The 22,415-nt window shown below is 40.6% G+C and overlaps 1 protein-coding gene across 1 annotated transcript in view; it reads left to right on the top strand.

The window, feature by feature from the left end:
- Window positions 1-22,415, top strand: part of LOC106093845 (fringe glycosyltransferase) — a 91,140-nt gene that overhangs the window by 61,187 nt on the left and 7,538 nt on the right. Inside the window, exon 4 of the mRNA XM_059361788.1 lies at window positions 9,666-9,768. Within this exon, the coding sequence (XP_059217771.1) occupies window positions 9,666-9,768 (103 nt within the window). The remainder of the gene's footprint in view (window positions 1-9,665; window positions 9,769-22,415) is intronic.

Raw genomic sequence — 22,415 nt, 5'->3', positions numbered from 1 at the left:
ACCCAAACATGGACCGATTTTGTCCATTTACAATCTTAACTGACCTGCACTAATAGGAAGTACTTATGCAAAATTTTAACGCTCGGTGAGTTTTAGTCCTTCGAAATTTAGCGTGCTGTCGACGGAAAGACGGACGGACATTGCTAAATCGACTAAGAATGTCAAGACGTTCCAGAATATATATATTTTGTTGGGTCCTGGATCCATATTTCGATGTGTTACATATGGAAGGAGGTCACCGTATGACGCTAAACACCTAGGTTCGAATCCTGGTGAGACCATCTGAAAAAATTGTCAACAGTGGTTTTCTCCTCCTAATGCTGGCAACATGTGTGAGATACTATGCCATGTAAAACTTCTCTCCAAAAAGTTGTCGCACTGCGGCACGCCGTTTTGGACTTGGCTATAAAAGGGTCAATCATTGAGCTTAAACTTGAATCGGACCGAACTCATTGAACACATTGATATGTGAGAAGTTTGCCGCTGGTCCTTAGTGGAATGTTTATGGGCGAAATATGCATTAACAAACGGACTGACGAACCTAGAATGCCCCCATCCTGTGGTGGAGGTAACAAAAGTGTGAGAAAAAACTGGAAAACTCGAAATCTGGAGGTTCGATTTTTACCGTTGACATATGGTCTAGTAGACTTTTGGGCTCAGTACAATCCCAAAAATCAGAAAAGCAAAGGGCCCCTTAAGATGTTGATATCACCCCACCTTAATATACAATATACACTTTATAGGTTTCAAATAAATATGTTACAAACGGAACGAAGAACTTAGTATACGCCTATGGTGAATGGGCATAAAAAAGGGAACCAGGCGGACCGAGAAGAAACTCTTACCATTCAGTCAATACAGGGCTCTACGGAAATCCAGAATGACAAAAGAACTTAGTGCCTCAAGGAAATTCAAGTGGGAAAAGAAAGTGTTGAACCATTTGTATGTGCCTTCTTCTCACAATTGCGGACATTGACAAAAACGCTGCTCGACCATCTGCAACTCCTCCTTGTCATTGCTACCCTACAGATGTCAGCGTCTCCTTGCGACCAGCGCGACTGTCAGAACCTTAAAAGTCAGGGCTTCTATCAGCAGTCCTAAGTAATCCTTCATCAGCCCCAGGATTAACGACGTCCTGTTCCGCGAAATGGCTCTTTTGTTCCGCGAAATGGCTCTCCTGACACTTGACCCTCGATTTTTACATCAAATTCGTGCTCTACTCCCAAATCGTTTTGATTTCTTTTTGGAGAGGGGTGTGCCCCTAGGTACTTGCCACATGTTCCCAAGCTGCTAACGACGTCCTGTTCCGCGAAATGGCTCTCCTGACACTTGACCCTCGATTTTTACATCAGATTCCTGCTCTACTCCCAAATCATTTTCATTTCGTTTAGGTGAGGAGTGTGCCCCTAGGGATTTGTCACATGTTCCCGAGCTATCAGCGACGTCCTGTTCCGCGAAATGGCTCTCCTGACACTTGACCCTCGATTTTTACATCAAATTCATGCTCTACTCCCAAATCCTTTTCATTTCGTTTTGGGGAGGGGTGTGTCCCTAGGTACTTGCCACATGTTCCCAAGCTGCTAGCGACGTCCTGTTCCGCGAAATGGCTCTCCTGACACTTGACCCTCGATTTGTACATCAAATTCGTGCTCTACTCCCAAATCCTTTTCATTTCGTTTTGGGGAGGGGTGTGTCCCTAGGTACTTGCCACATGTTCCCAAGCTGCTAGCGACGTCCTGTTCCGCGAAATGGCTCTCCTGACACTTGACCCTCGATTTTTACATCAGATTCGTGCTCTACTCCCAAATCGTTTTCATTTCTTTTTGGAGAGGGATGTGCTCCTAGGTACTTGCCACATGTTCCAAAGCTACTCTCGATGGATGCGAAAGATAGTATAGGCGGTGAGACCATTGAGAGGTCAGGGTGCAATTAAGCCGGAGTCGGGACAAGCATGTTCAACTCTGAACCATAGTCCAACTTCGGCTCCATAGTTCGACTCCGGCTTCAAAAATTCAACTCCGAACGACTCCGCAGCCTTGTATATGACACCCAGGTGATCATTCGTTTTGATTCCATGGGGCCCCAATTTTTCTTGAGCTGAAATTTGGTATATAAGGTACAACTTAAATCTTCATATGTATATATCTTCTACCCCAAATTTGATTCCTTCGGCCCTGCAAGACTCAGCGCTTTTTTTTTGTTATTTGAACACTGTTCCATAAATATAGCAACAATGTTGTTAATCAAGCAAATCATATCCTTCCTTTCTATCCACTCCAGAAATTACTACCGTTGATGTTGATTTGAGAGATCAGCTCTAGTGCCACGTTCAGTTAAGTTTTTGAAAGGTTCCCAGCAATATTCAGCTTTTACTCATTCCTAGTGCGCCATGAGATACCACGATGCCCTTCCATGACAGCGACAGCTGCTGTTCTTTTGCCGCGATTTTAAATGAAATTTTTTTTTTATTTATGTTTTCACTTCATTTTCGAAGATGTTAAATTGGTTATTCCTTTGGGTTTTAGCCTTTGGTTTATCTTATAACGATATTCATTAATAAACATTCAGCCAACAAAGGCGCAAAAAAGTTATTAAAAAAAGAGATCCTTTTTTTCAAAGAAACCCCAAGATACACGCACCTACAATACATTTAGGCCAGACAGACAGACAGTCAGACGGCCAAGCCAAACCACCATAAAACCTTCTTTGTTTTTAAGCATTTTTTTGGATTTTTTCCATTTTTTTCTGACAGCTAAAATGTGCTATATAAAGTTTCGCCCGCATTTTTAATTGAATTGCAAAATGAGTGTTTTTTTTTTGGAATTTTTTCCAGTTTTTGTTTTTAATTTTGTTTTTGAGCGTTCAAAACGAAATGAGATTTTTTTTTGGAATTTTGTTTTTTGTTTGTTAAAGGAAAACTACACGGGCAACAATTTAAATTAGTTTTTTAATTAGAAATTATTTTGTTGAGCTGAATTTCCTATGGTAGCAAAATCGCAAATATGAAGTTACCTTCATAATTGCCTTCAGCAATTTATTTCATTTAAATTTGGAAATGAAAACTCATTCATTAAATTGGCCAAGGGCAATTAAATTCGCAAAAAAAAAATTAAAATAATATGCATTTCATAAAATGAAAACCTAGAAAACCTTTCATTAGTTTTCAACATCATGCAAACAAGAGATGCAATATTTCCGAAAATTTAATGGACAAAAAATCAAGGAATCTTAAATTCAAATTATGGATACATTTAGACCATAGTTGGCAATTCCTATATCAAAACATAGGCAAATTTTGCTATTTTATATATGAAAGTGCTCACATATGTTCGACATGGCCTTTGGGGCGATAACAACCAGGGCGATAGAGCTAAAGACAGTGCTGGTTTACCAATGAGCGATTTACGCATCGTGATCCCCAAGGTTTGGGTGTCGAGTCGTACAGGGAAATGCTAAGGGAAATAAAATGCGAAGAACCTGGTAGTGAGGGTTCGGGTTAAGGTCGTGCATGTGACATGTTGGAAGGGGAAATCCTGTAGGGGGGAATGTTGTTGAACAGTTGAAAGTAGTGAGGAAATCCTGCAGGGATCCTCCCTGCCCTGACCGTAATAAGACGGGTCGGATACTGCGGAATAATAGGAAAGAGATCTACACGTTCACATAGGATAACAGTAACGACTATCCATCAGCAGGTCGTCAGCTGGCCAACCCAGTCATCTGGTGGTCTTCTCATAACCAGCTGTTGGTCATCTGATGAAACTGACAAAAACTCGTCATCTGCAACCAATAAAAAGCTTGTGGTCAGCTGATTATCTGCTGGTATTAACTGACAATCATCTGATAATCAGCTGATCGTCAGGTGGTCATGACCATATCCTGAGCTCATCATCTTCTGTTAATCAGCTCATGGTCCGCTAATAATCAGCGCGTTGTTAGTAAAAAAACAGCTGGTGGTCAGTTAATGATCAGCTGTTTTGTTACGCTGTTGAACAGCTGGTGGCTGATTATATCTAGATGGTAAGCTGATTATAACCTGGTGTTGAGCTGGTGGTCAGCTGATGGTCAGATGGTGGGTATCAGCTGAGTATCAATTAGTAACGATTTTAAGTCCGAAACTACATAGAATATCATACCGACCATTATTAAATGGGATCCAAAGTCATCACCACGATGACCTATTACAGGTATGATGCAATTTGCATTTCCCCATCCTTTAGGGGTGGGTGTAACTTAAGAATCCGGCAGAACGAAATTTTCCTTTTCATATTTGTAAAAACACGCATTGGAATTTCTTTGAAATTCCATATTGCAAAACAAGTCAAGCCAACAACTTTTCTGTTATATGATAAACTGAACATCAGCTAATGGTCGACCGATGATAATCAGTTGGTGGTTAGCTGTGATGATCAGCTGGTGGTCACCTGAAAACCTGATAAAATAGACCAAAAACTCGTTATTTACATCCAATAGTTAGCTGGTGGTCATCTTACAATCAGCTGATCGTCAGGTGATGATGACCCGATCTTGAGCTCATCAGCCGCTGATAATAAGCTCGTGGTCTGCTAATAACAGGTTGTCTGCTAAAATCAGCTGGTGTTCAGTTAATGATCAGCTGATGGTTGACTGATGAACGGGTGGTGGCAAACTGATAATCACTTGGTGATCAGCTGATTATCACCTGGTGTTGAACTGGTGGTCAGCTGATTATCACCTGATGTTGAACTGGTGGTCAGCTGATGATTTGCTGGTGGTCAACTGATGGTAATCTGATGAGCAGGCAAAAATCAGCTGGTGTCAGAAAAAGATCAGCTGTATACAGCTCGTGGTCAGCTGATTATAACCTGGTGGTCAGGTAATGCTAAACTGGTAGTCAACCGAAGATCAGCTGATGGTCAGTTGAAGATCAGTTGATGGTCCACTCAAGATCGGACCACCAGCTGATCTTGAGTGGACCACCAGCTGATCTTTAGCTCGAGATCAGCTGAAGATCTACTGGTGTTCACCTGAAGATCAACTGATGGTCAGCTGATGATCAGATGGCAATCAGCTGGTGGTCGGCTGGTGATCACATCAAGATCAACTGATGGTCAGCTGATGATCAGATGGCGATCAGCTGGTGGTCGGCTGGTGATCAGCTGCAGATCAATGGCAGAATGTTTTGTGGCTGTTTCATCCGCGCCGAATCTTGGGAACCCATTCTTACATTATTTCTTACTTTATTTTTATAGTTTTGACGATTTTTCACGAAAAAGCAGTACTGCCTGGTGGTGAACTAGTGGTCATCTGAAGATCAGCTGGTGATCAGCTCAATATCCGCTGGTGGTCTACCGATGATCATATGATAATCAGCGGATGATAAGATGTTGGTCTGCTGGTGGTCAGCTAAAGATCGGCTGGTGATCAGCTGATGTTCGGCTGGTAATCAGCTGGCTAGCTGTATACTCATCGTACAGGTGGTGAGCTGGTAGTCAGGTGATGATTAGCTGATGATCATGTGATGATCAGCTGGTAGTCAGGTGATGAACAGCTGGTGGTCAGCTGATGATGAGGTGGTGATCAGATGATGGTTATCTGGTGATCGGCTGGTAATTAGCTGAAGCTCATTGGTGGACAGATGAAGATCAGCTGTATACAGCTCGTGGCCAGATGATTCTCACCTGGTGGTCAGGTAGTGAAGAACTTGTGATCAACTGGTGGACAGCTAGTGGTCAGCCGATGATCAGAAGGTAATCAGCCCAAGATCAGCTGATGATAAGCTGGTGGTTGGCTGGTGATCAGCAGACGATCAGCTGGTGTTCAGCTGAGGGGTGGAAGGGGGGGACTTAAACCATTTAAATAACAATAAAATTAGCATATTTTATATAAAACAATGACATTTTTAAAATACTGGGGGGCGGGAGGCTAAAACTTTTCTGAAGGGTTCTTCGCCCACCCCACCGAGGCCTTTCTACGCTTATGCCTCAACTATGGATCACATTTGTCAGGTTAAGGTTTAGCTAGGTTTATCGAAACATACTTGGTTTGGATGTCGAAGTTATTGTGCGCCCTCTAGAGGCCAATAAAGTCAAGACCCGTGATCGGTTTATAAGGCAGCTATGGGTTGCGAACCAATGAAGAAGATCGAATTAAAATTACGCTCTCTAGAAGTCAAGATCCAAGATCGGATTATTTGGCAGGGAGAAAGTGGCACAAGGCACGACACAGGCGGGCATTTTATCGCCACTCCTATGGGCGACCACCATAAATGACCTATTACGGATGATGACTGAAGATGAATCTGAACCAGTCTGGTACTCAGACGATTTTATAGGATGTTATAATAATACTTCTAAGGGGTAAGGATCCGAACCGGCCGAAAGTGTCTTGCATATGGCATATATCTGGGCTAGAACCAGAGGTCTCAATGTTAACCCAGGGATGACCTAAATATGCCTGTTCACGAGGAAGACGACGGTGGGGCAATTCAAGGCACCACTTTTCCTCAATGAGGCGATTTCGATATCTGACAAGGTCAAATACTTAGGAGTGATCTTGGGCCGGAAACTGAATTGGAAGTGCCACATTCAGGAGCGTACTGAGAAGTCTCAAAGATCTTGGACACTAATGTAGATGGTCCGTAGCCTCGAAATGGGGCCTGAATTATCGACTGGTTCGACAGGAGCGTGATTAGACCAATACTTACTTACGCCTCAGTAGTTTGGTGGATTGCTATGAAGCAAAAGTGGAACATAAGGACCATACAACAGGTTCAGAGAACATGTTGTCTTGGCATAGGCGGAGCTATGAGGACCACGCCCACTAGGGCATTGGAGACAATTCTAGATATCCGACCAATAGACATACAGATTAAGTATAAGGCAGCCACTGCAGCTATGAGACTTAAGGCGATGGGAGAATGGATTGAGGATAACCGAGGCGACGACAGGAATCCTAGAAGAGGTTTCAAATCCGATACCTGAGACGACGCTTGAGGTTGAGTGCGAGGCACTATTGCCAGCGGAACAGTCTTGGACTGACGAAATCCTAGTATTGCCGTCTGGCAGGCGATGTTACACGGAGGTATCAAAGCTAGGAGACAGAGTGGCAGTGGGGGTCTACATTGAAAACCCAGGGACTGAGATCTGTTTTAGACTGTTTGACCATAATACGGACCTGCAGGCAGAGATCCGGGGGATCACGGAATGCGTGAGGTAATGTGGTACTATCGCAAGGACGTCGAGTGTGAAAATCTTTACGGACAATAAAATTGCCATAAGGCCAATAACAACAAGGACGGTTAGGTCACGAACTGTCTTGGAGTGTAAGAAAGTGTAACGAATTCTCTGAGTATGGCAAAATCCGTATCGTATGGGTGCCGGGACATAATGAAGGTAAGGAAGAATGAAAGGGCAGACGATTTGGCAGCGAAGGTCAGAGAACTGTCGTCGATAAACATGGTTAACCCGAAGCCTTTCGGGTAGACGCAGTCTAATTTAAGGGCGTGGGTGACAAAAGCGCATGTAACACTGTGGAAGAACAGTCGGTAGGATGGCGAAAATCCTATGGGATGATCCGGATCGTGAGCGGACTAGGCTATTATTGAAAGGAAGTGAGAAGGAGGTCGGTATAGCTATTGGTATCATAAAGGGGGACACATAGGACAACGACCTCACTTATGCAAAATCGGTGTGGCAAGTAATAGCATGTGTAGGGCATGCGGGGAAGATGATGAGACGTTGGAGCATTTCCTTTGTCATTGCCCGGCATTCGCATCTTACAGATACCCACTTAGGTGGGGACACTATATCAGACATGAACCATTTTAGGGGAATGGTATGGAAAACATTTAAGGATTTTGTAAGTAGCTGGGGACTTAGATTTTCTTTTTCGAGATTACAAGCCGATAACTGGCTTAGGTGTAGGTCTATAGTGGCATGGAGCAGATTAATATATGTACCCTCTTTTCAACCTAACCTAACCTATGGCAGCTATAGGAAAATATGGAGCGATATAGCCAATTTACAATCCCAATTCAAAACAATCAAGCGGCTAGTTTTACTCCTTCGAAAGTTAGCGTGCTTTCGACACACAGACAGACGAATGGACGGACTTGGCTAACTCGATTTAGAATGCCTAATGTATATATTGACAATATAAATGGAGGTAAGTTGAGCAACCTCTTTCTTGTAGCATAGCTTTATTTAATGCTTTCTTTAAATGCGTTCCTTTTTTGGCCTTTAAAAATGTATGAAGTCTTTATTCATACACATTTAAAAACCACAATTTTTACATCATTGCCTTAGTTTTTACAGCAACTCCAAAATGTTCCTTAATCTCCTTGGAGATATATTCAAAGTGGAATATCAAAATATCAATTTTAAAATATTTCTGAAATGAAATTCCCATTTATTGCTGCCTTTTTTTGTGTGTATATCCCTCGGCTCTAACAAGGCGTATCTATTCAACAAACCAAATAATCCTCTCAGCCGGGTGGAGGTTATGCCTACACCACCAGATATTTGAGGTATTCCCCGTTGAATGATCCACAGCCATTTGATGGATGTCAAAGGCAACGAAGCTGGGGGGCAGGGAGACATATTTTCATATACAATGTGTCTTTTCACTTTGGGTCTCTGTAATTATTCGATCCCCGAATAGCAAAGGGATGGCAGGCCATAAACAATCTATAAACACTCCCAAACACTTATGAGCCAGCCAGCCACCTTCAAAGGAACGCACTTACGCAGCCTCACATGAAACTGGCTTGTCAGGGGTACTCCAAAGCGAAACGAAAAAAAAACCACAAATATCCATTTGTCGCATTCTTTGAAAGCATCATCGCACACATAACATGACTACTGGAATTTTGATTAGGACCAAATTCCAAAACCGTTAAGACAGCGAGATGCTTACCTTTTTTTATTTTTTTTTTTTTTTGTTGTTGTCGATGGGTTTGTTTGGGCCATCCCTCTATTTGGCTGCCGCCTGTCCGTCCGTCCGTCCGTCCGTCCATCCAAGCGTTCAGTTGTCGTCTGTCGGTCCATCATCTTAAGAGCAATTTACGATGTTCTTGTGTTATGCTTAGGAGGGCCCTTTTATTATTACGACAATGGCATATGGATGGATACATTTGGGGATTTACTGAATGGTATTTCGTTCGTTCGCTGGTTCATCGGCTGTATATCCTCTGGGTTGCGTCTCCTCTGCTCTCAGGCTTTCAAAGTTGATAAAGCGATAAAAAATGTGAAATATTTCAATAATTTTTGTCTCATTAGTGATCAGCTTTTGTGACTAACGAAATAAGAAGCAAAAACAGAAACGAACGCGCAATGGCACAGACGCACAAATGGACAAAGCAAAATCTATGGTTTTAAGCTTTTTTTTTTTAAATAATTTGATTTTATTTCTTATAATTTTCTCTTTCTGCCTTCCTTCCTTGTTTTTGATGGCCTTTAACTTTTATTGGCGTATTTCATACAAAAATGATTTGTATGTGAAATGAAAACATTTTAATGAGCATTTAAACTTCCACTTTGGCTGGATTATTATTCCATAATTACTCGGCTATGCCCATGTGCTTTTTTGTTTAATGCTCATTTGTGTTATAATTTGCTTATTTGCCCATAACAAGTGAATATATTTTTGTTTTGTTACTTTTATTCTTTTCGTTTTTTCTTTATTTACAGACGGCCATTTAATAAACACCAAATGTTCCCAGGGCCATTTTCGTAAAGCTTTGTGTTGCAAAATGTCTGCAGAATTAGATGTTTTCCTAGAAAGCGGTAAAAAGTAAGTACAATTTTTACTTGAACTAAAGACATTTACTTTTGGAATGAAAAAAAAAAAACAAGTAAATATGCGTTAAGTTTGGCCGGGCCGAACTTTGGATACCCACCACCTCGGTTATATATGGAAACCACCTTTAGCCGTAATCCGGTGACAAAAGCCAAATTTATGCAGCTATATAGCAATATGGTCCGATTTGGACCAAATTCAACACGGACATTGAGAGGTCTAATAAGCACAAGTCATTGTTCAATTTTGGCCAAGACTTTAAATCGACAGATCGGTCTATATAGCAGCTATATCCTATGAACCGATCTGGGTCAAATTCAAGGGGGATGTTGAAAGGCCTAGGGTAACTTACTGTCCCAAATTTTGGCGAAAGCAGACAATAAATGGGCCTTTTATGGGCCAAAAACCTTATATCGAGGGATCGTTCTATATGGCAGCTATATCCAAATCTGGTGCGATCTGGGCCAAATTGCAGAATGTTGGCGAATAACCTAATGCACCTCACTGTTCCAAATTTCGGTGAAATCGGAAACTAAATGCGCCTTTTATGGGCCCAAAACCTTATATCGATAGATCCGCCTATATGGCAGCTATATCCAAATCTGAACCGATCTGGGCCAAATTGAAGAAGGATGTTGACTGGCCTAACACAACTCACTTTCCCAAATCTAAGCAAAATCGGAGAATAAATGTGCCTTTTATGGGCGCAAGACCTTAAATCAAAAGATCGGTCTATATGGCAGCTATATCCAAAACTGAACCGATCTGAGCCAAATTGAAGAAGGACATCGACTGGACCTAACACATCTCACTGTTCCAAATTTCAGCAAAATCTAACAATAAATGCCCTTTTATGGGGCCAAGACTTTAAATCGCGAGATCAGTCTATATGACAGCTATATCCAAATCTCAACCGATCTAAGCCAAATTGATGAAGGACAATGACTGGCCTAACACAACTCACCGTCCCAAATTTCAGCAAATTCGAACAATAAATGCACCTTTTATGAGGCCGAGACTTTAAATCGCGAGATCGGTCTATATGGCAGCTATATCCAAATCTCAACCGATCTGGGTCAAATTGAAGAATGACATCGACTGGCCTAACACAACTCACCGTCCCAAATTTCAGCAAAATCGAACAATAAATGCACCTTTTATGGGCCTAAGACCCTAAATCGGTGGATCGGTCTATATGGCAGCTATATCCAAATCTGAACCGATCTAAACCAAATTGATGAAGGACAATGAATGGCCTAACACAACTCACCGTCCCAAATTTCAGCAAAATCGAACAATAAATGCACCTTTTATGAAACCGAGGCTTTAAATCTCGAGATCGGTCTATATGGCAGCTATATCCAAATCTCAACGGATCTGGGTCAAATTCAAGAGGGATGTTAAAGGGCCTAACACAACTCACTGCTCCAAATTTTGGCAAAATAGGACAATAAATGTACTTTTTATGGGCATAAGAGCTTGAATCGAGAGATCGGTCTATATGGCAGCTATATCCAAATCTGAAACGATCTGGGCCGAATTGAAAAAGGATGTAGAAGGGCGCATTTAAGTTTGGGTGTAAGGTGTGCTCCATTCTTAAAATACTTTATTTCAGCCCGATATTCTCATGATGTCTGATTTAGAGGTGTTTTCGGGGTGAGCAGCATCGTGCTCTTCTCTCAAATACCATTTATTTAAACCCCTCATTGCCATTGGTTTTGAGGGGGAGTTTACAGGATGAGGCGTTCCCCAAACACATGGTCCCAAAATTGGTTATCAAATTCGTTTTCTAATCTTAAATACCTTTTATTTAAGCCACATATTGGCATGGTCGAAAAATTTTTAACCTTTGGGGGGTGTTTTGGGAACGGGGTGATGCCTTAATTAGATGGTCCTACATTTGGATATCAAATTCGTATTCTACTCCCAAATCCGTTTATTTGAGCCCCATATTGCGATGGTCAGTGAAAAATTGCTCTATGAGGGGTATTTTGGGAAAGGGGTAGACCCTCAGAAAATTGGTCCTGAAAGTGGGTATCAATTCATCCTCTACCCCCCAAAAGCCCCACATTCACATGGTCGGTAAATATGCCCGATTTAAGGGTGTTTTGGGGAGTGGGTGGTCCCCCAAGCACTAAGCCCTGAAAATATATCAACAACGTGCTCTATTCTCATTGGCCATTGGCCCATTGGCCTCAAAATTGGATATCAAATTCGTTTTCTAATCTCAAATACCATTCATTTAAACCCCTTATTGAAAAAGCCAGCAAATATGTCCGGTTTGGGGTATGGGCCCTAAAAACTATGAATGTCGAGCTCCACAGTCTTGAAGATCCAAATTGTCTTGGTGAGAAAATACGTCCTACTTGGCGGTTGTTATGGTGGTGGGACGTCTCCTAGACAATTGGTCCCCAAAGGTTGATGTCAGATTCATGGTCTACTCCTAAATACCCTTCATTTGGGCTCCATTTTTCCATAGTCGGCAAACATGACCCGTTTTGGGTGTGTTTTGGGGGGGGGGGGGGGTTTGGGGGAGATGAGGCGGCCATCAAAGACTTGGCTTGGCTTCCGGGTTCTACTCTAAAATACCTCTTATTTGAGCCTCATATTGCAATGGTCAGCAAATACTTCCTATTTGGGTAGTATATTGGGGAGTGGGATGGCCCCATAGACACTTTTCCCGAACATTGATATCAGATTCGTGCTTTACTTTCAAAGACCTTTCATTTGAGCCCCATATTGGTATGATCGTAAATTTGTCTTCTTTAGGGTATGTTCTCGGGGATGAGCGGCTCCTCAAACACTTGGTCCCACATCTGGATATCAGATTCGTATTCTACACTCAAATACCTTTCATTAAAGCCCCATATTGCCATTGTCAGTATATATTGGGTTGCCCAAAAAGTAATTGGATTTTTCATATAGTCGGCGTTGACAAATTTTTTCACAGCTTGTGACTCTGTAATTGCATTCTTTCTTCTGTTATCAGCTGTAACTTTTAGCTTGCTTTGGAAAAAAAGTGTAAAAAAAATATATTTGATTAAAGTTCATTCTAAGTTTTATTAAAAATGCATTTACTTTCTTTTAAAAAATCCGCAATTATTTTTTGGGCAACCCAATATTTGGGAGGTGTTTTGGGGAAGGGGTGGAACCCCAGAAAATTGGTCACACTTATGGATATCAGATTCGTATTTTACTTGCAAATACACTTCATTTGAGTCGCTTATTGTCAAGGTGGGTAAATATGTCCGATTTGGGGGTGGTTTGGGGGTTGGGGTGGTCCCCCAGGCACTTGTTCCGACAATTGGATATCAGATACTTTTCTAATCCTAAATACCTTTCATTTGAGTCCCATATTGTCGTGATTGGTCTAAACATATGTTTGGAAGGTTTTGGGGTGGGGCGCCCCCCACAGGTACCCCTACTGAAATTTTGATACCAAATTTTTGTTTGTCGGTTACTATAAGAGAGCACACAAAATTTCGCTTAAATCGCACCACCCATCTCCAAGATCTGGTGTTTCTGAAAATTATGGTTAGGGGGAGGGTCCGCTCCCCCTTCAGATATCAAAAAATGTAGTACACTATTTTCACCACGGGTTCATTATGCACCATCGGTGAAAATTTCAAGAAAATTGGTTCGGCCGTTTCTGAGTCTAGAAGGAACACACAAACAAACACAAATTGATTTTTATATAAAAGGTAGGGTCGGAAATGGATATTTCGATGTGTTGCAAACCCTCATCTTTCGATGGTGGGTAAAAAGAACCATTGGTAAAGGCTACATCCATAGAACAAATTCTCCACAGCATTAGAACCTTTAGTGTTCTACATTTGATTCCTGCATTGCACATTGGAGTCACCTACTAACCTTCGTCCTCCTTTGTTATTTTGTTACGAAAGTTATTCCTCTTCTTCAAGTTGGCTCATTGTTATAGTTTTGTTTTCTCTGTGAAACATTCTCAAATAAATAAAAAATCTGAAGCCCTATTTCTCTTCGGCACTTGAAGTAGTTTTTTTTTTGCATTTGGGTTTATTACCACTAAAACATAAATTTTTAAATGGATGTTGTTTCATATTTCTGCTACCATATCTTGGCACATTCAATGGCGGCCCTGCCTTTCCTACTCTATCCCAGACACACACACACTCACACAAGAGTTAAATGTTCAGACCATAGCAAATGTTGAATGAACATTTGCTTCCTCGTAAACGTTTATACATTTTTTTTTATTTTTTTCTTTATAACAATTAGGTTAAACACCGAAAAATTGTTAAAAATTTATGTGTGTGTATTTTAGTTAAAATGTTACACCAAAAAACAATAACAACAAAAATATAAATGCTCGAGTAGTTTAGCAAAACATGACAACATTTATGTAGCTCAACGAATGGCTAAACATGAAAGTTGAATGTCCACACACACACACACATACAGGGTGGCTGATGAATATTGCTACAATGATGAATATTGCTACATTTTTTTTTCGGTGTATGGAATACATTTTTCTTTTATTCATGTTAAATTAAATTATTAAATTAATTATTAAATTATTATTAATTAAATTAATTAATTAATTAATTAAATTAATTATTAAATTATTATTATTAAATAGAAAAAAAGTTATTACATTTTTTTTTGGTAGCGGCTTTCATCAGCCACCCTGTACATGTGATGGCCGCCATGCACTAACATTGAAGCATTGGCATGTTATGAAAAATTCGACCATTGTAAGTTGTAAAAAAAACGGAACTTTTTTCGCTGTCAATTGTTGTTTTCTATATATTGCTCAATATGTTTTGTAGCACGTTTTTTGCGGAACTGAACGGAATGGAACTGAACATTTAGAAGTTTGGGAGTGTGAAAAACTTTACATATTGAAAAAAGTATCATACAAAATTTTTTGAAATCAAATTTAGTCTAATTGGGAAAGGACAAGAACAATATTGAATGATTTCAATGAAATAACACAAAACACTAGTCCACCCAGGCACGCTCCGGGGTGCTCTTTTTTATACTGCACAGAACAAACATTTCTGTATATTGGTAATACAAACTTCAAAGATTTAAGGTTGCATCTTGGCTTTATTTATACTCAGAGAAATGTGTTAGTAAACTAAACAAAACAAGTAAGAGCGTGCCAAGTTCGGCCGGGCCGAATCTTATATACACTCCACCATGGATGGCATTTGACGAGTTCTTTGCACGGCATCTCTTCTTAGGCAAACAAGGGGAATAAACGATAAGAACTGTTGTGCTATTGGAGATATATCAAGTTGTAGTCCGATTCGTACGTATAAGTGAATTGAATGTTGAAGACCATAGTAGAAGTCATTGGGTTTATATTTCAGTCCATTCGGTTAAGAATTGCGACTTGTAGGGGCTCAAGAAGCATAATCGGGAGATCGGTTTATGTGGGAGCTGTATGAGGCTATCGATCGATTAAGATGGGAGAAACCGTTATACAAAATTTCAGCCAAATCGGAGAAGAATTGCGCCCTCTAGCGGCTGAAGAAGTCAAAATCCCAGATCGGTTTATATGGCAGCTACAGCAGGTTATGTAACGATTTGATCCATATTTAGCGCAGTTGTTGGAAATCATAACCAAATATTTTATGCTAAATTTTAGCCAAATCGGAGAAGAATTGCGCCCTCTAGCGGCTTAAGAAGTCAAGATCCCAGATCGGTTTATATGACAGCTATACCAGATTATGAACCGATTTGAATCATGCTTAGCGCAGTTGTTGGAAGTAATAACAAAACAATTCCTGCACAATTTCAATAAAATCGGATAAGAATTGCGCCCTCTAGCGGCTCAAGAAGTTAAGACCCAAGATCGGTTTATATGGCGGCTATAATAGGTTATGAACAGATTTGTACCATAAATAGCACAGTTTTTGGAAGTGATACCAAAACAGGACGTGGAAAATTTTAGACAAATCGGAGAACAATTGCGCCCTCTGGAGGCTCAAGAAGTCAAGTTAATGCACGGAGGACACAGTGCTGCTTGTTGTCACACAAACGATTCGCTGGCCCATTACAATCATCTTTGTCTATCAAGGGTGTACATGTTGAGCAATCAGAAGCTCTTTCTGGGCATGAAAATACAAAGTGATGTCCGTTGGGCTTAACATGTATTTGAAGTGTCGAAAGAAGCATTCAAGTGTTTAGGCTTCCTTTAAACGGTGTAAGAATTACTTCACTCCGTCTGATCTTCTCTGAGCTTCTTAACATCTACACCAATTTTATAAGGCCGAAAATGGGGTACAGAGGAGAGCGATGACGTTGATTGGGGACAGTGGGGTATACAACTCTATTGCCTCCCTGCATCATCGTCGCAATGTGGGTTGTTTGGCGCTGTTCTATCGGTACTTTCATGGTGTATGTTCGCCTGATATTCGTCTTCTGATTCCTGTGGTAAGGATGTATGTCAAGGATACTAGACATTCCAGGAACTCACACCCGTTTGTAATTGATTGGCCAGCGGACTACACAATGCATTATAGAGAGAATTCTTATTTCGACCGAACCGTTAGTATGTGGAATCGACTTCCGGCTAATGTTTGATATCCAAGGATTTAAGACAAATGTCAATAAACACTACATCCTTTGATTGGGCTAGACCCAGAGGTCTGAATGTTAACTAAGAGAAGACTGAAATCACTAGGAAAAGGAAGGTGGGCCAATTTAACGCACCACGTTTCCTTAATAAGACGATTTCGATATCTGACAAGGTCAAATACTTAGGTGTGATCTTGGACAGCAAACTAAATTGGAAGTGTCACATTCAGGAGTGTACTGAGAAGGCCCATAGATGTTGAGCACTATGTAGACGGGCCGTAGGCTCGAAATGGGGCCTGAATCCGAGGATAGTCTACTGGCTCTACAGGAGCGTGATTAGACCAATACTTACTTAAGCCGCAGTAGTTTGGTGGACTGAATGAAGTGCAGCATAAGTACCATACAACAGTTTCCGAGAACATGTTGTCTAGGCAAAGGCAGAGCAATGGGGACCACGCCCACTAGGGCACTGGAGACTTTTCTAGATATCCGACTCATTGACATACAGATTAAGTGTGAGGCAGCCACTGCGGCAATGAGACTTAAGGCGATGGGAGAATGGATTGAGAATGGGAGCTGCTCTTACCATCGTGGTATAATCGAGGCGACGATAGGAAACCTGGAAGGAAGGGAAGAGATTTCCGATAGGATACCTGAGATGAAACTTGAAGTCCAGAGCGAGGAACTGCTGCCATCGACACAGTCTTGGATTGACGGAACCCTAGTTTTGCCATCTGGAAGAACATGTTACACGGATGGATAAAAGCTGGAGAACATAGGGACTGAGTTCTGTTTTAGATTCTCAAGATCGTGAGAAGACGAGGCTATTACTGAAAAGAAGTAAGATAGAGGTCAGTATAGCTATTGGTATAATAACGGGACACATAGGTCTACAAGCTCACTTATATAAAATTGGTGCGGCAAGTGATAGCATGTGTAGGGCATGCGGGGAAGATGATGAGACGTTGGCTTGTAAGGGCTCAAGAAGTCACATTGGGAGATCGGTTTATATAAGAGCTACATCATGTTCTTGACCGATTTTAACCGTACTTGGCACAGAACACTATGTGCAAAATTTCAGTCAAATCGTGCAAAAATTGTGGCATCCACGGGCTCAGGAAGTCAAATCGGAAAATAGGTTTATATGGGAGCTATATCAGATAATAGACCGATTTGGACCGTACTACGCTCCAATGTTTGGAGTCATAAAAGAAGTTTTGATGCAAATTCTCAGCCAAATCGGACAAAAATTGTGGCATCCACGGGCTCAGGAAGTCAAATCGGGAGATCGGTTTATATGGTATCTATATCCAAATCTGAACCTACATCAATATAAAGTACCTGTGCAAAATTTTAAGATGCTAGCTTTACACATTCGAACGCTATTATGATTTTGACAAACGATTGGACAGACGGACATGGTTAGATCGACTCAGAACGTCGAGATGATCAGGAATAATGGTGTCCTAGATCAATATTTCGCGGTGTTGCAAACTGAATGTTTAGTATACCCACATCCTATGGTGGATGATGCTTGCAAATGTAATAGTGGTAAAGTGGCTTAGATACATTGTTTGAACTCAGATAGGCACACATATCGTGTCATACGTTAAGGTCGCTATAAAATCTGTGGAGAAAGTACGTCACAATTCAAACGCTTTCAGAGAACTACGCAAGGATGGATGCAAACTTGAAAATCAAACTTTTTACCTTCTAGGCCACATGGGTATTTCATGAATTTGAAGATCAAGTTCGCAAGACTAGGAACTGCCTTACAAATTCCAGAGTATGTTTCAAGGGATATGTGCGATGATTTTTTTGAAATAAGACCCTAAGTGGTGATGATTTCACACAAAGTTTAACAGCGGAATAATATGAGTGCTCCAAGATTATGTGGTCAATACTTTATTAAAAAATTTCTATAACTTTGACAGGTAAGCGGTTACCGATGCTCCGGGGATGCACCTACCTATGGGCTCTTTATATCTGCTACTTATAATACAATCGATAAGAGTTCAAATTTCGATTTTCTGCTCGCTTCCCCTCACCTAAAATTTAAGACGCAAATGATTGATATCATCAAAGGCTAATATGGCTCTTATTCGTGCTGCCCTTTCATGAGTCTCCAACTACCAACAGGATTTTATAAGACCTACTGCTCACAATATAGGTTTTTGAATGACATTGTATTGCTGGCATTATACTCAAAATAGTTGCCTCTCATAGCAGTTACCACAAAATCATTGCTGCTGTCACTTTTGCCCAATATTAAGGGCAACACACCATTACAGAAAATAGGCTTTGTTCGAAATTATGGTATTTTGATACGTACGTTGTGTTGTCCCAAAGAAAAGATGTTTGCCTAAACGAATCAATTCATCCAACTTTTGTGGACCATTCCAAAGCCAAACTGATATAATATTGGCATCAACTTGTTTCTGATTTTGCATTCATTTCCCCCTTCCAGTGTTCGTTTGCCTCAATAAAGCTTAAATTTAATTTTAAACCCTTTTTCACAGCTACTGTGTTAAACCAACGACCCCAGAGAGAGGAGAAGAACGCAATATGCAATGCAAAAAACATTGCTTTTTGCTTTGCTGAAGGAAACAAAGACATTCTTTAGCCGCCCTCCTCCGCACTAGACCCCAAAATCTCAAAAACAAAAAAAGAATAACAACAAAAAAACTTATTTTTGGGTACGAAAAAGAAATTCTCATATTTCGTTTAGAAACAGAAAAAAAAAAACAAGCGAGAATCACAAATACAAACAAACAAAGGCATAAAATAACCAAATTAAGGATGCTCTCAAGAAAACATAAAATGCTAAGCTTTTTCTTTAAGAAGTTCATGTTTCTCCTTTCCAATAAAAAAAAAAAAAAAATAAAGAGGAGGAGGTGGAAAAACACAGAAACAAACTGAAGAGGAAGGAAAGAAATCTTAAATTTAAGAAGGCAAACTTGAGGGGGAAGCTGCTGAAAGACCTATCAGCCAGCCAACCAGCCTATACTCTCTTATCTCAAGTGAAGGGAAACTTGAAAAAATATCGAATATCTATCAAAAAGGATCAAATTGAAAGGATTTGACAGTTTACCAAAAACCCAAGGCAGAGTTAGCAAATGAAGCATAAAACAGGACAAACACCAAAACGCCCAAGTTGAGACATTCGCACACACAAATGCTGCAACCTTGTAGAACATATTTTGCTTGTTAAAAAGAACCCAGAAATCTGCCAAAGAAAAAGAAGCTGATTTAAGGCTCAATCACCCAGACTCCCCCTACCGCTGGTCTCTTCGATTTCACTGATTTTCATTAGTAAATAATGCACACTGGTCTGGAATAGCATTAAAAAAAAAAAAAAAAAAAACAAAAAAAAATTTCAGCGAAATCGAATTATAAATGCGCCTTTTATGGGGAATTATAAATGCGCCTTTTATCATTATCTGCACCGATCTAAGCCAAATTGAAGAGGGCTGTCGAAGGGCCTAACACAACTCACTGTCCCAAATTTTGGCAAAATCGGACAATAAATGCGCCTTTTATGGAACCAAGACCTTAAATCGGAGGATCGGCCTATATGGCAGCTATATCCAAGTCTGGACCGATCTGGGCCAAATTGAAGAAGGATGTCGAAGACCCCAACACAACTGACTGTCCCAAATTTCGGCGACATAGGACAATAAAAGCGCCTTTTATGGGTCCAAAACCATAAATCGAGACATCGGTCTATATGGCAGCTATATCTAAATCTGGATCGATCGGGACCAAATTGTAAAAAAATGTCAACTCACTGTCCCAAATTTCAGCAAAATCGAATAATAAATTTGGCTTTTATGGGCCTAAGACCCTAAATCGTCGGATCGGTCTATATGAGGGCTATATCAAGATATAGTCCGATATAGCCCATCTTCGAACTTAACCTGCTTGTGGACAACAAAAAAATCTGTGCCAAGTTTCAGCTCAATATCTCTATTTTTAAAGACTGTAGCGTCGTTTCAACAGACAGACGGACGGACATGGCTAGATGGTCTTAGATTTTTATAGGGTCGGAAATGGATATTTCGATGCTTTGCAAACAGAATGACAAAATGAATATACTCCTATCCTTGGATGGTGGGTATAAAAAACATTTAAATACACAATAGCGCCATCTATCGGAGATGATTTCAATTTGAAAAACATTGAAATACACAATAGCGCCATCTATCGGAGATGGCGCTAAATACACAATAGCGCCATCTATCGGAGAGTAGTATTTTATAAGTAACCACAATTTTTTACCATCTAGTATACCCCCAATTCAAGAAGCCCCAATAGCAGAGTTGGTAGCGTAGTCGTATTGCCAGAGCGTGGTTAGTGGGTTCGATTCCCACCAAAGGCTTTAGTCTGTCGCTACTTTGTTATCACTAAACTAAAAGGAATACTTCTCTCATTTCCATGACTGCAGTCCGATTAAAGTTTAAGCTCAACGGAAAGTCGCGCACAGCGACTGTGGTATCACAAAGGAGTTAAAATTGTCGAAATGAATCGGTAAGGACTCCCGTTCCTACCTTACCTTACGTATATAACCAATCCAATCTCCGGGACTAAGGTTATGTACAATTGTCCGGAAGGAAACTTTACGATAACAAGAAATTACGGAAGGAGAAAGTTCACAATTGGGAGAGAACATAGAAAAGCTTTCTGCTATGGTATTAACTCAAGACCATATTTGTTGAAGACCTAAGCGGCATGCCGTTCAGACTTAGCTACTGAATGGAGGACCCCATTCATAAGTCGTATAGCATCCATTGATATTACGGAAATATCACCACTACTTCTATATAGGAGGCTACCGTAGCGCAGAGGTTAGCATGTCCGCTAATGACACTGAACGCATAGGTTCAAATCCTGGTGAGATCATCATAAAGTATTCAGCGGTGGTTCTCCCCTCGTAATGCTGGCGACATTTGTGAAGTGCTATGCCATGTAAAAACTTTTTCTCAAAAGAGGTGTCGCACTGCGGCACGCTTTTCCTACTCGTCTTTAAGAAGGAGGCCCCTTATCATTGACCCCTTAAACTTGAATCGGACTGCACTAATTGACATGTGAGAAGTTTGCCCCTGCTCCTTAATGGAATTTTCATGGGCAAATTTGCATATTTTATTCCTATATGATATCAGGTTATAGACCGATATCGATCGTACTTTGAAAAGTTAGTGGAAGTCATATGAGAACACTACATGCAAAATTTTCGCCAAATCGGACAAGAATTGCGGCTTGAAAGGGCTCAAGAAGTCAAATCGGGAGATCACTTGATATGGGTGCTATATTAGGTTATAGGCCAATTCGGACCGTACTGGGCACAGTTGTTGAAAGTCATAACAGAGTACTATCTGCAAAATTTAAGCCAAGTCGGAAAATTATTGTAGCTTCCAATGGCTCAAGAAGTCAAATCTGAAGATCGGTTTATACGGGAGCTATATCCAAATCTGAACCGATATGGCCCATATGCAATCTCCAATGACCTATGTCGATAGTAAGTATTTGTGAAAAATTTCATTGGCTATCTTTACGCGTTCGACCGCTATCGTGATATCGACAGACGGACGACCGGGCATGGCTAGATAGACTCAGAATGTCGAGACGATCAAGAACATATAACTTTATGGGGTCTTAGATCAATATTTCGAGAAGTTACAAAGGGAATGATTAGATTAGTATAACCTCACGCTATGGCGGTGGGTATAAAAAGGGGGCTTTACTGCACAACAGGATAAGACCCCATAAGTAATAAGTACAAGCGTGCTTAGTTCGTCGAGGTCACCATGGATCGCATTTGTTATATCTTTGAATGACTTTTCATACCTTTCACCATAGAATGGGGGTATACTAATTTCGACATTCTGTTTGTAACTCCTCGAAATATTCCTATGAGACCCTATAAAGTATATATATTCTTGATCGTAATGTAATTTTAAGTCGATCTAACCATGGCCGTCCGTCCATCGGTCCGTCCATCCGTCTGTCGAAATCACGCTAACTTACAAAGGAGTAAAGCTAGCCGCTTGAAATTTTGCACAAATACTTCTTATTCGTGTAGG

The sequence above is a fragment of the Stomoxys calcitrans genome, chromosome 1, assembly GCF_963082655.1.
Source record: "Stomoxys calcitrans chromosome 1, idStoCalc2.1, whole genome shotgun sequence".
In the NCBI taxonomy this organism is placed as follows: Eukaryota; Metazoa; Arthropoda; class Insecta; order Diptera; family Muscidae; genus Stomoxys; species Stomoxys calcitrans.
Note: the sequence above shows the minus strand (reverse complement) of the source record. Positions and strands in the feature narration are given on the sequence as shown.